The sequence below is a fragment of the Myotis davidii genome, unplaced genomic scaffold (genome assembly GCF_000327345.1).
Source record: "Myotis davidii unplaced genomic scaffold, ASM32734v1 scaffold68, whole genome shotgun sequence".
Classification (NCBI taxonomy): domain Eukaryota; kingdom Metazoa; phylum Chordata; class Mammalia; order Chiroptera; family Vespertilionidae; genus Myotis; species Myotis davidii.
In genome coordinates, this window is record NW_006300376.1 from 6,698,421 (window position 1) to 6,715,187 (window position 16,767).

General features: G+C 36.5%; 1 protein-coding gene across 6 annotated transcripts in view; it reads left to right on the plus strand.

Annotated features, from left to right (window-relative positions):
- Positions 1-16,767, plus strand: part of ASCC3 (activating signal cointegrator 1 complex subunit 3) — a 243,464-nt gene that overhangs the window by 50,635 nt on the left and 176,062 nt on the right. For all 6 annotated transcript variants that reach the window (XM_006777223.2, XM_015572736.1, XM_015572735.1 and 3 more), the window contains 2 exons: positions 4,567-4,767; positions 5,227-5,367. In XM_006777223.2, coding sequence (XP_006777286.1) covers positions 4,567-4,767; positions 5,227-5,367 — 342 coding nt within the window. The remainder of the gene's footprint in view (positions 1-4,566; positions 4,768-5,226; positions 5,368-16,767) is intronic.

The window sequence follows — 16,767 nt, forward strand, 5'->3', positions numbered from 1 at the left end:
CTGATGTTTGGTCTTCCATTATTCTTAGTAGAGTGTTTATTTTTAGTTAAAGAGTGCTATGACTATGTAAACTTGGGAAAATCATTGTACTTCTCTGAAATGCAATTTTTGAAAATCCTTGACCTCCCAAAGTGAGATGCAATTGCATGTTTGAAATATCTCCTTGGACAAGTAATGGGCCTTTCAAATAGAATGTTTCTTTCCTCTCTCAGTCTGTCCTTTTAGCTTTTCTTACATCATAAATAGAACTGCCACCCATCTACTCAAGGAAAAAAAGGTCATCTTTGATAAATCTCACTTCTTTCCACTCTTCACATTTAGCTCATCATCAAATCGTTGGTTGTACCTCAGAAATATAGTGTGTATCCTCCTACCTCTCTGTTTCCACTAATTACCTAGTGAATACTCCCAGATGTTAAGGAAGGTATTCATGTAAATTGTTGTTGTTTTTTTTAATCCCATGGCTGTTAAGTGATTTACGGTTTGGAGCATGGTTTGTGAAGAATATTAGAGATATGAGATTCTAGCATATAGAGCTTGGACTGAGTGTGCTGATCATATCCTCTGAGTTGTAATCATCTCTCAAACTTTGTACCTAAGCCACATGAATCCAGAGGAAATAAAGTTATGCAGTGTATATCTTGGGTATCTATATTATTTTTTCTAAATATATGCTGAAATTGTAATGTTTACTGTGAGAATATGTTAAACTTAAGCATCTGATACATATACTAGATTGGAAGGTATGGCATTGTTCTGGCTTCATCTTAGATACCTTGTTAATGCTTTTTAATTTACTGGATGCATAAGTACCTATATTTGATTATTATAAACAATTAACAAAGTATGTTTAGGGTACATTGTTGATCTTCCAGGTAAATAGCACCAGATTATTTTGAAAAATACAGTGTGCACTTAAGAGCAGCCTATGTAGCCAGTCTTTGATAAGGGATATTAGATACATATTTTCTATGGAATTACCTTATTTGTCATGCCTTATATTTCTGTTGGACAGTGGTGATCCACTACTAGTAGTAGTCAGATGAACCCAAAATAAATGTAGACAAGTGGATTTAGGAGGAAGCTTTAACATTTAAAATACTTTTGATCTGCTGATTATGGCATATTTTGAAAATGCTTAGTTAGGACCAATTAAAAGTGAAAATTGTATATGTTTAGAATGACTATCTGGGCCAACCATGAAACCTTTATGATAAATGAACCATGAGACACTCAGTTTTCTGAATAAAAGCAAATCCTAAAATGCTTAGAAAAATAGTTGCAATTTAACCTTATGTATTCATTAATGCATAAAATCAATACACATTTCTTTTATTAGTGGAATAACAAATGTTTGGAAGCAATGATTGTTAGCACCATTTAATTAGACATTTTGAATAAAGCAGTGAATATTATTACATACTTCTAAATTGGAGTAAAATAGTTTTGATATAACCACACTCTCTTTTGTTTTAAGGTATTTGTAAATATAATTTGAATATTACTCAAATAGAAGAAATCCCTTATGCATAATGAACTTTAACTTAATTTCTCATGTGCTAGTAGCTAGCTCTCAGACACAATTAGAAATATACTAATCCTCTAGTGATAATTGTAAAATATTGTTCCAATTGCGGCTTTTACACATTCCTTTTATTTTTTTACCAACAAGTTTAATGATGACAATTATTTCATTAATTTTCATAAATTCAAAAGGAGAAACAAAAAGAAGCTCTTTGGGAAAGAGGGTAGACCATGAGCTGTTTGAAATAATTTATAAATTTTTGGAGGGTTTTTTATTTTGTTTTGTAACTTGCTGTTTCTTTAACAGAGTGTATATGTGCAAGTATGTTTTAAGTATTCTTTTGTCACAGTTTTTTGGAAATGAACGTAGACACTAATTGACTAGAAAAATAAATCATTGTATAATATATTATTTTAAACAGTAAATCTGTTGGTGGTTTGTATTTGGAAATAAGACAAACAGCTCCGGTCCTATCTCTTCCACAGGTAGCAGTGTGGACTTGGGTGGACTGTTATTTAACTGCTCGAGGCCTCGGTTTCCTTTGCTAATTTCTTTATATTGTCTTTCAGGAAAAACTTCAGAGGTTTCTAGAGATTCTCTGTGTAGTCTGGACTTCATAGTTTGGTTATGGCCAACTTTCCCATCTCTATCACACAACTACTAACATTTAACTACTTCTATGAGTTTTTCTAATATTTTTTTCTTTGACCCAAAATGGCATTCTTCTTAGTGACTTTTCCCTTGGATAACCTCAGCACATAGTTTATCTTTACCATAGAAAATTAAAATGATGTAATATAAATTCTAACACACTTTAAAAAAAAATCACAACTAATACATTGTATGGCTCATTTTAGACACTCTTTTGTTAAGAAAATGAATGCTTAAATGGGTATATCCTTCGTATAATAATAGTTACGAGTCTACTTTAATACAGTGTTGTAGAGTGACACGGTTCATTACTGTCACTGTTTTTAAAAAGTAGTGCACTTGTGGATGGGTGGTATTTGCAGTTTCTATCAACATTTGAATGATTTATCACCCACTATGGCTACATTCCATGCGACTAGAATGGACCTGGCCGGTGTCGCTCAGTGGCTGAGCGTTGACCTAGGATCCAGGAGGTCATGGTTGGATTTCCAGTCAGGGCACATCCCTGGGTTTCAGGCTCAGTCCCCAGTGGGGGACTAATCAATGATTCTCTCTCATCAACTCATGTTTCTATCGCTCACTCCTTCTCCTTTCTTCTCTGAAATCAATAAAAATACATAAAAAAACCACTAATGAAATAATTCTTATGTGTTTCAAAAGAAAAAGCGCAGGAATGGAAGTTTCTGTGCACAAAAATTTCCATGCAGTTTATCTCAATAGAAAACCATAGAGACTGTTTAAATGTTTATTAAGAGAATATCCAAAATACTAACTTATAATTCTATAAAATACATAATTCAGCCAATAGCTCTAATCCAGTTTTACTCAAGGGTTTGAGCATCAGCCTTGGGCTGAAGGGTGGAGGGTTCTAATCCACTTAAGGGCACATACCTGGATAGTGGCCTTGATCCCTTGCCACTGTTGGTGTTGTGCTGGAGGCAACCAATCAACGTGTCTTTCTTATCTGCTGTTTCTCTCTCTCTCTCCCTCCCTCCCTTCTACTCTCTCTGAACAAAACAAAAAGAAAACAAAAATACAGTGTTGTAAACTTCCATATAAAATAGGTTTGTTTGTCAGGCTATTCTTCTAAGGTTTTAGTCTACTTTTTGCTTGAACTGTTATCTTTAAGCATATAAGAAGTAAGTTTTTTATTTATGGTTGAATATAGTTTTGTTTTGAACTGCTATATACGTATTTTGGTTAGTTCTAGTTTACTCTTTTTTTAGAGGATGGTAAGTATGCAGTGCATATCTTTTTAAGACTTTCCCCTTCATTCATTCAGTTTATTTATTAGTCAATAAAAATTTATTTACAGGCTTATTATGTTCCCAGCAATTGGTTAGGTACTAGGGAAATATAAAGAGTAATAAAACTTAATCCTTAGTTTCAATCCAGTGGGCCATATATACATATAACCAAATCATTTCAATATTTGTGGTTAAGGGTCATAATAACAATATAAAAACAGGGTTGTATGAATGTCTAGCTGCTGAGAGAAATGGACGTTTCTTAAATCATTTTAAATATGGAAAAGTATAAATAAGTAAATGTAATAATTGCTTAAGGACTTAGAGACGGCCAGAGATTACAGTTGAACTTGAATTTGAGTGATAATGATCCCTCAGTGTTAGGAAAGACACTATAGATAGTGCAAAATCACAAAGGATGTCAGAGCATTGTACATAGAATAGCAGTGGTGAAGGATAACAAGGGTTTACATTTTGAAGGGTCCTGTTTAGGGCACATGCTGTCTTAATTTTTTTCTCTATTAAAACAACATAACAATAGTACCTATACTATAGAATTTTTCTCATGATGAAATAGGGACTATATAAAGTGCTTACAATTGTGTATGCTGTAGTGTAAGCTATGAATAAATGTAATCTGTAGCTGTTATTCCTATGATTATAGCTGCCTTTTCAAAAAGTTTTTTAAAACAATCCATAAGATATTGAAATAGAAAGTTTCATTGATTTATATCACCAGGAATTTTCTGGTTTGCGCACATTCATTACTCATCTTCAATGTAAATAAACTAGAATATCATATGTAATCAAAAGATACCTATGTTTAATTTTGTTTCCTCACCTTATTAACATACCATTGTTTTATACTTATGATTGTGTACAAAGATACAAGTATAGATCCATTATCATATTGTTTTCAAATTTAGTGAGTTACAATTCCCAAATGCATTATTAGAATTGTATAATAGTTGTGAATTGCTCTCAATTGAACATACTTTCATTTAAATACAGGACACATTGAGAGACTGACCAAATTAGTCATTTGTGTGTTATTGTTTTTAATCAAGGGAAGTAAATGTTTGTATTTACTGTTTTGTGTGGGTCCGTGACATTATTATTTATAATGGGTCATGTCTTTTTTAGATTGGTCAGCTGGCTTTTAAAGGAATGAGGAGACTCAATAGAATTCAGTCAATTGTCTTTGAGACTGCCTACAACACCAATGAGAACATGCTGATTTGTGCCCCCACTGGAGCTGGAAAGACCAACATTGCAATGCTTACAGTTTTGCATGAAATTCGACAACATTTTCAACAAGGTGTTATCAAAAAGAATGAATTTAAGGTAGGAAATCAACAAGCCAGATAACAGCTTTTTAAATTATACAATTAAAAATATTTGGTCGTTGTACATGTTATATAAAATCCGTAAGTCTTTTAGGATTATTGTACATGAAATCACATAAAGAATGCTGCTTGATTTACTTTATTGCTATTAAGGCAATCTCTGCTTGAGTTATGAAAATCCCATTAATCCTGTGAAAAATCTATGAAAATACATTTAACTTTGAAGCAGAAAGAATTTTCCAAGTGATAAGGCTGTATAAACAAATTCTATTGTCCTTTAAATAGCTGTATACTTATCCAACAAAGGTAAGTACTTTTCATATATCACTATTAAGGTTTTTCACTAGAAGTGGCTAGAATCATATTTTGCAATAAATTATGACTTGTATTGACCACTGTAAAACAAATGACATTGTAGTTGTTGCTCATTCGTCAAGCTAGTGTTTCTTTGGTACAGATTGTGTATGTTGCTCCAATGAAGGCCTTGGCAGCTGAAATGACAAATTACTTCAGCAAACGTCTACAGCCACTGGGCCTCGTTGTGAAAGAATTGACTGGTGATATGCAGTTGTCAAAAAGTGAAATTTTACGAACTCAGGTATGTTGCATACTTACATTTTTAAAATATCTTTTTTTTTTCAGGTAATTGTGAAAATTGCTAAATAGCTATATCTGAAGTAACTATAAACATAATAAACATAATTTAATGAATTTTATTTATAACCACGTCTTCTATAAAAGAGGATTATGGTGGGGCTTCGTTTTACGGTATCCCTTCTAACTTCTGCAGTTTTTGCTATATCTTGAGTTAGATTCCTGGTATAGATTTGAAGTCCGTTGACAATAAATGTTCTTTTGAAACACAAGGGAGTAAGGATAAGACAGACTTCAATTGTAAGAGCAGAATAATATGTAGATATTTAGATGATTCCCCTAGTCCAGTGGTTGGCAAACCGTGGCTCGTGAGCCACATGCGGCTCTTTGGCCCCTTGAGTGTGGCTCTTCCACAAAATACCACGTGCAGGTGCGCACGTACAGTGCGATTGAAACTTTGTGGCCCATGCGCAGAAGTCGGTTTTCAGCCTGTGCGAGCCTATTTTGAAGAAGTGGCGTTAGAAGAAGTGGGTGGTGTCGGTCAGTCAGTCGGGTGATGGGAGATGTTGTGGAGTGAAAGAAGATGTAGTGTCGAGGATTGAGAAAGGTACATTGAGATGGTTTGGGCATATAGAGAGGATGAACGAAAGGAGGTAGACGAAACAAGTATACAAAACGAGTGTGGATGGGAGAGTTGGAAGGGGTCGACCTTAGCGAACATACCTCAATCAGATTGAGGGCATTTTTAGTAAAGGCCAGTTTAGGAGTACCCTAATTAAGTTAATAACAATGTACTTAACTATATAGTTTAAGTTTAAAAAATTTGGCTCTCAAAAGGAATTTCAATCGTTGTACTGTTGATACTTGGCTCTGTTGACTAAGGAGTTTGCCGACCACAGCCCTAGTCTCCTAAAACATTCCATTTGGATTATTTAATTAAAGGAAAAGTTTTTAGTCATTTTTTATTTCATCACATAGGAAGTTACTTAATCATGCTCTGAATAAAGTACTCTAATAGGTGACATGCATGACAGCAAAAACATTTAAGATTCACAGTTCCTGCCCTCCAGGATCTTATGATTGAGTAGGCAAAAACTATCCTATATAATAAAAGGGTAATATGCAAATCGACTGAACAGCGGAACAACCGGAACGAGCACCAGAGAGCAGGTGCTCAATGCAGAAGCTGCCCCCTGGTGGTCAGTGTGCTCCCACAGAGGGAGTGCTGCTCAGCCACAAGCCAGGCTGATGGCTGGCGAGTGCAACGGCAGTGGCAAGAGCCTCTCCCACCTCCGCAGCAGCAATAGGATGCTTGATAGAGGGCGTGGGGTGCGGGCCCAAGCGGTCAGTTGAACATCTCCTGAGGGCTTCCAGACTGCCAAAGGGTGCAGGCCAGGCTGAGGGACCTCTCCCTCTCCCCCAAGTGCACATATGTCCTTCACTGGGCCTCTAGTGTTAGATATACAACTAGATTATCATTAATGGATGCAACATGTAAGTAGGTGATGTTTATAGTACTTTTAATAAATAAAATGCCAAATGACCAAATATTAATGGGGTAATTCAGGGGAGTTTGATAGAAAATAGATGATAATAGCTTTTGGAACACTGAATGAACATTGATTTAAAATGTGATTGGAAGGTGTATTAAATGTTTCCTTGGACTGCCATAACAAATTACTATAAGCTGAAAAACTTAAATGAACACAAACTTAACTCTCACAATTCTGGAGGTCAGAAATCCAAAGTCAAGGTATCAGCAGGGTTAGTTTCTTCTGGAGGCTCTGACAGAGTACTTTTTTCCACATCTCTCTCTTAGTTTCTGGTGGCTGGTGGCAATTCTTGGCATATCTTGGTCTGTAGACACATCCCTCCAATCTCTGCTTCTGTCTTCACCTGGCCTTCTTCCCTGGGTGTCCTTTCTCCTACTCTTCTAAGAACACTATTCATTGGATTTAGGCCTTTTCCAAATCCAATATGAATACATCTCAAGATGTTTTACCTTGGTTATATCTGCAAAGAGCCTTTTTTCCAAATAAACTTAAATTCAATTTCTGGGTGAATATCTTTTTGGGTGTTACCATTCAACCCACTACAACAGATAACAGGTACACTGAAGCACATGACAAAAAAAAAACAGGTTCCAGTTAAATGTATTTTGGGGTTAATAAAGATGAGTGCATTATAATCGATATTGGTGTCAATTTTACCAGTTGCCTTTCATAGATAATTTTTTAAAAAGTTGATCCAAACCCATGCGTTTTACCCCATAACATTTTTGTAGAATCTTATTATTCCAAATTAATTTTTCTAAAAACTAATAATTATATCGATACATTAAATGCATAATGCTTTTATCATCATTAGTTTAGTATCACCTGCCTGGAGCTATTTTAATAATTTCTTAAAGTGCCTTTTAATTAAAAGGACGTTCTCTAGTCTTTGATATATGATCAAATTTGTATTATTCTCTGTAAAATTTGAGAGATTAGATATCATTTAGCTTTTTCCTTGAAGCATTCTAAATTTGATTTCATTAAACTATATGTTTACTTAGAGTAACTTTGTCTAACAAATTTTGATTCTTTTTATATAACTTGTGCACTTAACACAATGACCGGAATCATGTTTAAAATTTTAAGTTTATACAATAAAGAGAAGGGAGTTTTACACATTTGTATAACACAGTTCAATATTACGTCCAGTTTCCTTATTTATGGACACATTTGGTTTTGAAAGCTTTTTCATATTTTCATAAAGTGGCATTATGTATGCTGGGTTCCAAGGCTGCTCCAGGGGAGCTCTGAACATGTAATTGCAGAGATCAGATCTCAGAAACTACACATCAGAACGTTGACTATTAGATCATTTTTTTAGTGTATGATTTTACTTTTATAATGTCTTGGTAAAGGCATATGCATTAAATCAAAATTCGATATTTTTCAAATTATCTCTAGTAACAGTTAAATTGCCTGAAATTGGAGCCATTCTAGAGCAGGAGACCATGCTTATGATAGGTCTTACTTAAAGAAGTGACTTTTGTATCCTGGTGACTACAATGAAGTTTAGGGAAGAAATTAAGTCAAATTATTCCTCTTTTATTGCTTGGAGATTAAAAAAATAGCATTAAGAAATTAATTGTAAATATTAAGTTCAGCTTTGGCAATCTCATCTCACTGTTACGTGAAATCCAGGGCCTTTCTGTATATTTCTGCTTTAGTCTTTCTGCGCACTATTATCAGACTTGATTTTGTCAGTCCCTTTGCTGGAGAGCAGAGGCTCTCAAAATGTGGCATGGGTTCACTCAGAGATTGCTAAGACTCTTTCAGGGGTCCACAAGATTAAAACCGATATTCATATTAATATTATGATGTTATTTTCTTTCACTCGCGTAATGACAAGTATTTAGTCTTATGCAGTCCAGGGGCTGCATAATGTATGATTGTGTTACTGACAGCTAATGGAATCAGTATTTTACATTCTTGAGTTGTAAAAATTCCTGAGTTTGAATTTCTAACATGAGAAATATTCATAGATATAACCCACAGAAACAAAAGCTCTTTGGGGGGTCTCAGTAATTTTTAAGAGTGCAAAGGAGTCCAAATCAAAATATTTTGAGAATCATTATTGCACGGGAAAGCGCCTTGTACATGACATTGGATTCCCCACAATCTACATCCAGCCTGGTTTCCCACCTTACATCCAATCTGCTTTCCAATATAACTTATTACTAGACCATTTTTGCTTTTTCTACGATAACAATACTCAACATTTTTTCTAATTTAGTAAGTTTCCTCAGACATTTTCTTTTTTTTTCTGATGCCTTCCTTTATTTAATGACATTTGTTCAAAATCTACCCACTCTTCAAAACTCTGTATGAACACTGTGAGTACTTTTTTTTTTTTGCCTGTGTCTTACAGCAACAACATTCATTTATATTTATAAAATAAGTAGAGGCCCGGTGCACAAAAATTTGTGCACTGGGGGAGGGGGGGTGGTCCCTCAGCCTGGCCTATGCCCTCTTGCAGTCTGGGACACCTCAGAGGATGTCCACCTGCTGGCTTAGGCCTGCTCCCTGGGCGATCGGGCCCAGGGTGGCAGTCAGACATCCCTCTGGCAGCCCAGGAGCCCTCGGGGGATGTCCACTTGCCAGCGGGGAGCACACCTAAGCTGCAGTCAGACATCCTTAGCGCTGCTGAGGAGGCAGGAAAGGCTCCCACCACCACTGCTCTACTGGCAGCCATCAGCCTGGCTTGTGGCTGAGCAGAGCTCCCCCATGTGGGAGCGCACTACCCCCTTTAGGGTGGGGGGGTCCCCACTGGGGTGCCTGGCCAGTCTGGGTGAGGGGCTGAGGGCCATTTTCAGGCTGGCCAAGCCCCCCTGGCGACGGAAGCTCCCAGGCTCTCCTTTTTTTCTTTATTCTTTTTTATTCTGGGATTTATTTACCTTCTATAATTGAAACTTTGTAGCCTTGAGAGGAGCTCATAGCCGGCCAGGGTGGGTGGAAGGGAAGCTTGGTTTCCTCCATCACCAGGGGCAACCCACTCACGCTTGCTCCAGCTTGATGGCCACGGCTGGCTGAAAGCAGGTATCTGGGGTTTATTTACCTTCTATAATTGAAACTTTGTTGCTTTGAGTGGATCTCAGAGCCTGGCTGCGGCAGGCGGGAAGCTTGGCTTCCTCCATTATTGGGGCAACCAAGCCTCCTGCTTGCTTCAGCTCCGTGACTGCCGGCCGCCATCTTGGTTGGGTTAATTTGCATATAGTTGCTCTGATTGGCTGGTGGCCAAAAAATCGTTTGGTTTGGTTAAATTTCATTTAATTGCTCTGATTGGCTGGTGGGCGTGGCTTAAGGCATAGCGAAGGTATGGTCAATTTACATGTTTGCCTTTTATTAGTGTAGATACCTTGTCCACAAAGTCTATGCTTTTGCGTCCTGTGTGGTCTTAGAAATCTGGACCACTCTCTCTCAAATAAAATCTTGATTACTCTTATACTGTATCCCACTGTGTATTGATACTAACAAAAGAATATTTATGGAAAGGCAGGTAGCATTTGAATTCAAATTTGATCCAGGCATTGTGCTATGTGTATATGCATCCTCAGTCAGTACTACTAGAACCTTATTGAGTAGTGTCTCCATTTTATAGATCCAAGAAGTCAAACTCATTGATTTACAAATTAAATTTTCAAAAGGTTTATGAGCATCCCTTTTTCCTCATTTGCTCATCTATGTACTTTTCTAGACCTGCTCTGTATCCTTTGTAAATATTTGTTAACTCTGCAAAGGCAGGAGCAACGTGTGTGGCCTCAATAAGAGTTTATAAATTGAACTTTCTTGATTGTGATGCTCTTTTTTCTCCTCTGAAGTAGCCCTACTGCCAGTGATGCTAATTTTTTGTAGACCCGAAACAGATCTTTCTACGTATTCACACCCTATCTTTCTACATATTCGCACCCCATCTTTCTACATATTTGCACAGATGAGTAGACTGCTGCATCACTGCCTTTGATTGGGTTACAGAGAGAGCACAGCAGGAGGACTGCCGAGCAATATATCTGTGGGAGTACAGATATACTTGACTTTTATTTTTGAAGTATTAGCTCCATGCTTTCCTTACTATGTTCCACATTTGTAATTTTAAATAGCTTTTCATGATTCTCATTTTATATTTTTTGGTAAATAAGTATCCCAATAATTAACACAATTAAATATCATCTTAAATTTTTTCTGTCATTTTTTAAAAATGTTTTCAGTGATGTTAATTTATCTTTTTTTAAAAAAAATATGGTAAGGCAAATTCTCTGTCATGCTGTTCTGATCATATTATTCCCTTACTCTTAAACTTTCACTTATTCTTTATTGCTTATTGAATTAAGTCCAACTACCAAGCTTGTTAAGGATCTTGTTTAATTAAGTATAATATGGCATATGATCTTTTTTTGTGGTTCACTAGGGACTGTCAGGTCTAGTAAGAGTTATGATTTTATTGAGGTTTGAATGTAAAATTTTCTTTTACAAAATAGAATTATATAATTCTATGATATATTGTCAGGAGAATAACTCTTTGAGGCTCAACTGAAAAGCAACTTTGAACAACTTAGTAATTTTCTCATCAGTGAAAACACCCACCTACTTTTCCACTTATTTTTTATTATTCTACATCTGCCATTAATTTCAGACTTCTCCCAAGTGTACTCTTTATGAAGAATTATTATTTTAAAATTTTCATTGTGTTTTTTAGTGGTTCCATTGAGCAATTGTGCTTTTCCTTATCCCTTCCCTTTCCTCAACTCAGATGATCCCTTCTGCATTCTATTGGACAGTGACAGTGAGTGTTTAGGGCAAGCATTATGGCATATAGAGGACAGAGGCTGAGGCAGTTTTCGTGCTTTTCCTTTTGTTAGGTGGCATATACTTCCAGCATACAAGGGTCTGTCAGTTTCTAAAGCAGCTAATTATTGCTAAGCCACTCTGCTTTTATAGAATTTAGTCTTACAGTCTCTGGTCTTCAGTTTAAGAAAATGTTTATAAACATTAGGCTTTCTTCGTTCTGAACCTATTTTGATATAGTTCTCAACGATACTATATACTTGACAATTTCTGTTGACATTATTACAGATGTCCCCTATCCCCACTTCATTTTGCCCCCATCCGCCTCCCACCTCCCCCTTCACCTCATGTTGTCTATGTCCATGGGCTACGCATATATGCGTTTGTGTTGTCTAATCTCTTCCAGTCCCCGCCCCCTTTCCTCTTCTCTGAGATCTCAAGTGATCTATGACCATATTAGAAACTAGTTTAGCCCGTATATCTTTATATTACATATCTAGGCATTGAAATTGCCACATCCTATGTTAATTATAGTTTGCTCTGGAAAATACAGCATAGTTTTATAGCTTACTTACAATTATCACCAACCCCTCCCTTAAATCTCCTTTTCTTACTCAATGTTCTATTTGGTATTAAGAGCTAAAAAGAAAGTAACATAAATTTAAGCTGCCTTATAAAACATGGAATAAGAAAAACTAAAAGGAAGCGAAAATGATTCACAATGTAGATTTTATCAGCACAAAAGGATTTGTTTCATCTTATGGATTTTGTAAAGATCTGAACTTCTGCCGTACATTAGGACAGTCAGGATATTGAGGATAAAATCATTTTCTAATTCATTAAAATACTATGTATTTGTTTCATAAATAAGTGAAGAATACTAATCTTTTGAAATCATTATTCTCTAAGCTACTTAAGTACAGATACAGTTTTTAAACAGATTGAAAAACCCAGTCTTAATGATGAAATATAAATACTCTGTTGTACTGATTTAGCTTAGAAATTAGTGTGGTATCCTATTTGTTATAATGTTGCTTTTTTTCCCTATGCCCCTGATTCTATTATAATCACCAGTTCATTCTTTCGTCAGATTATTCACTTGATTTTCAGATTCACTTGTTGATAGATGTGTATTTGTTGTTCATAATTTGTATCTTTACCTTTTTCTTCTTCTCCCTCTTCTTAAAGGATACCTTTCAGCATTTCATATAATACTCGTTTGGTGGTGATGAACTCCTTTAGCTTTTTCTTATCTGTGAAGCTCTTTATCTGGCCTTCAATTCTGAATGGTAGCTGTGCTGGATAAAGTAATCTTGAATGTAGGTTCTTGGCATTCATCACTTTGAATATTTCTTGCCATTCACTTCTGGCCTGCAAAGTTTCTGTTGAGAAATCAGCTGACATTCGTATGGGTACTCCCTTGTAGGTAGCTGACTTTCTTTCTCTTGCTGCTTTTAAGATTCTCTCTTTGTCTTTTGCTCTTGGCATTTTAATTATGATATGTCTTGGTGTGGGCCTCTTTGTATTCCTTTTGTTTGGGGTTCTCTGCGCTTCCTGGACTTGTAAGTCTATTTCTTTCACCAGGTAGGGGAAGTTTTCTGTCATTATTTCTTCAAATAGGTTTTCAATATCTTGCTCTCTCTCTTCTTCTGGCACCCCTATAATTTGGATGTTGGTATGCTTGAAGCTGTCCCAGAGGCTTCTTACACTATCTTCGTATTTTTGGATCCTTTTTTCATTTTGCTTTTCCAGTTGGATGTTTTTTGCTTCTGCGTATTTCAAATTGTTGAGTTGATTCTTGCGATCCTCTGGTCTGCTGTTGGGAGTCTGTATAATATTCTTTATTTCAGTCAGTGTATGCTTAATTTCTAGTTGGTCCTTTATCACGCCCTCGAGGGTCTCATTAGATTTTTTGTAGGTCTCATTAAGTTTATCGGCAGTTTCTAGAAAATTCTTGAAAAACCTTAAAAGTGTGGTTTTGAACTCTATATCCAGTAGTTTGCTTTTCTCCATTTCTGTCATTTGTGTCCTTTTTATTTGTCTCCGCATTTTTTATGCTTCCCTGTGTTGATAAAGTGGTTTTCTGTGCTAAGTGTCCTGTAGGGCCCAGTGGTTCAGCCTCCCCAATTACTTGAGGAGGACACTCTTGGTGCACTCCCTTGTGGTCTTTGTGCACAGTCTTGTTGTAGTTAAGCCTTGATTGTTGTAGGTATCACTGGGAGCTATTGACCTCCAGGCCAATTGGCTGTGGGAATCAGCTGTGTCTGCTGTGGGAGAACTTCTGTCCTGGAGACACCCCTCCGGGGCAAGACTTGCTTCAATGGGGCTTTGGTGCTCTATAATGTTGCTTCTTATTTCCCTAGTTGTCCTCTTTGCTTGGTTTGGGATTTGTTTTTAATAGTACTTATTTTAGAAGCATAAAAAAACAACAACAATAATATTCTTTTATATTTTAAGGTGATTCTTGACTGTTGAAGTTTAATTTTTCAAGTGACTGCACAAACATAATTAGCGTGTTTTTAGGGGCAATAATGATTTTTCAGTCCTTTGTAACTCTATAAACATTGAGTATTTTTTTTCTTGTTTTGAGTGTTTTTTTTCTACTTGCATTTCCAATTTCATATAATTAAGCAATCAATAACCAAAATATAATTTTAAGCTTTCTTTTGTTAAGAGAGATACCCAAACAAAGGGGCTAGAACCTAAAATGTGAAAGTTTTTATCACTAAGAACAATGATTAGTTTATTATTAGTTTTTATAATCTTCACCTTGTGTTTATACATAATGGAATTAGAAGACTACCACTTTTAAAATCCCTGATGAAAGGTAAAAATTATTTGCCAGGATAAACATTTTCTTCATTGAAGGCTTACCATTAAGAAGTAATGAGAGTTCTGGTTTGAAGAATATCTCATTACTTTTATTAGTAAGAAAACTATAAATTATTTTTGAAGAATCATGGAAATCTCAGTGTTAGTTATTAATTATTTTTACTTTTTCAAGACTTAAAAGCTATAAAATATTAAAATGCTTTGGCTAAAAAGTATACTTCTGTATATAAACTACTGCTTTTAACTGTTCTTAATATATTTGGGTTGGAGAGGGTAGTAAGAGAATGATAATTTTTGATGCATAACAATCTGTCCAGTGAATGCAAATTATCTACAATAATAAAAACGTAATATGCTAATTAGACCAGACGTCCTTCCGGATGAAGCTGGGGCTGCAGGGCAGCCCAGGTCCTAGGTGCCTGCCAGCGGCTGGAGGGAAGCCTGGCTCCTGGGTGCCTGTGGGCGGCCTGAGGGAAGCCAGCCCAAGGTCGGCAGCTGGGGGAAGGAAGGCCTACTCTTGTACGAATTTCATGCATCGGGCCTCTAGTGTATTATATGAGACCCTTTTCTTATTTTATACGTTAAAAGCACTCAGTAATCTAATTATCTTTGCTTTCACTGAAAACGAAAACCAAAACTTAGAATAATAATTTAGGCTATTTCATGGGTATTCCTTTGGGAAAAATAGGATGCTTCATAGACTTAGAGAAGCGCAGAGGGGATTGTGGTTTTGATTTGCATTTCCCTGATGATTAGTGATTTTGAACACATTTTCATGTATGGGCTGGGATTCCCAGGAGCCGGCTTGTAACCTGGCACTATGGATTCTGCCTGGGAACATGGGAGCCACCTTACTTGGGCTGCTGGAGCCATTAGGTACATGCTGGTAGAACCAGGAACCTGGGTTTTCGGGACCCTCCCAGGGAGGCACCGCAGACCTTAAGGGAAAATAGGCCTGGTGCTGGGGCAGGCTGTCTGAAGGGAATTGGGTACTCATTTACTTTCCTTCTCCAATAAGGCGGACATCTCTCTGCTGGGCTGCCTGGGCTTGGATGGGGGGTGGGGGTCGGGGGAGGGTTGATGGTGGTAACGTGAATTTATCTTTTCTACTCAAGGTGTCTTTTCTTATTTCTGTGCTTCATCCACATACTGTAATCCATCACCTGGAATCCTAAGCTCTTGTGAAGTTATTTTCATGCACGAATAGTTGTTCAAATTGATGTTTCAGAGGGGCAGTGACTGAGCACTAGAAACTCTTCTGCTGCCATCTTGCTAAGATTGCTCCCAGTTTTTCAATTGGGTGTCAAGAAAGCTTAGAGCCAGTTTTTATACCTAATCACAGATACTGCTTTGGCTAATCCTTTGGCCGTATTTACTTTTCTCCTTCTGTATTAATTTTTGTGCCTCATTTTTAGTGTTATGTGAGTTTCTGTTAAGCCACTTAAAAGTCAGCAACATATAAGTGTGTTTGATCCCTTTTTCAGTGCTATAAATTTGTTAGGGAGTAGGAAGTTGGAGAGAATGGAGAAAGAAATGCAGAAAAAGATGTAATTTCACTTGGCTCTGTGTGTAGTTTATACCTAGAGTTATAGGCTGAGTCAGTGGCATTTGCTTGCATAGGGTCAGCTGTCTCCTCTGCCCCCTCGTAGGTGATCATTACATTTCATAACATTGTGGAAGAGTTTGGACCACATTTTACTTCTTTGCTGGTTTTTTCTTTCTTTCTTAAAATATAAGCTTGTAAACTTCTTGGCTTTTTCTTTTATTCCCAACCATGTATATGGAGTGAGTGACTTAGTCATAAGCTTCTATTGAAAAATTCTTCCTTGAATAACCACAGGTTGTAATTAAATAGTATGCACGTCCTGCCTGTGTTCTTTTTCTAAGTAAAATGGAAAGGTTCCACATAATATAAGCAGGTAAGCAGTAAGGACAACTAGTTACCTTATTGGCGCTCATTTTCATCAGCCTATATCAGGATTCCTCAAACTTTTTAAACAGGGGGCCAGTTCACTGTACCTCAGACCGTTGGAGGGCCGGACTATAGTTTAAAAAAAAGAAAAAAACTGAACAAATTCCTGTGCACACTGCACATACCTTATTTTGAAGTAAAAAAACAAAACGGGAACAAATATAATATTTGTATTTGCATGTGGCCCGCGGGCCATAGTTTGAGAACCCCTGACCTAGGGGCTGGACAAGAGAGGAAGTAAAATGGAATTTCTTATAATTAACTA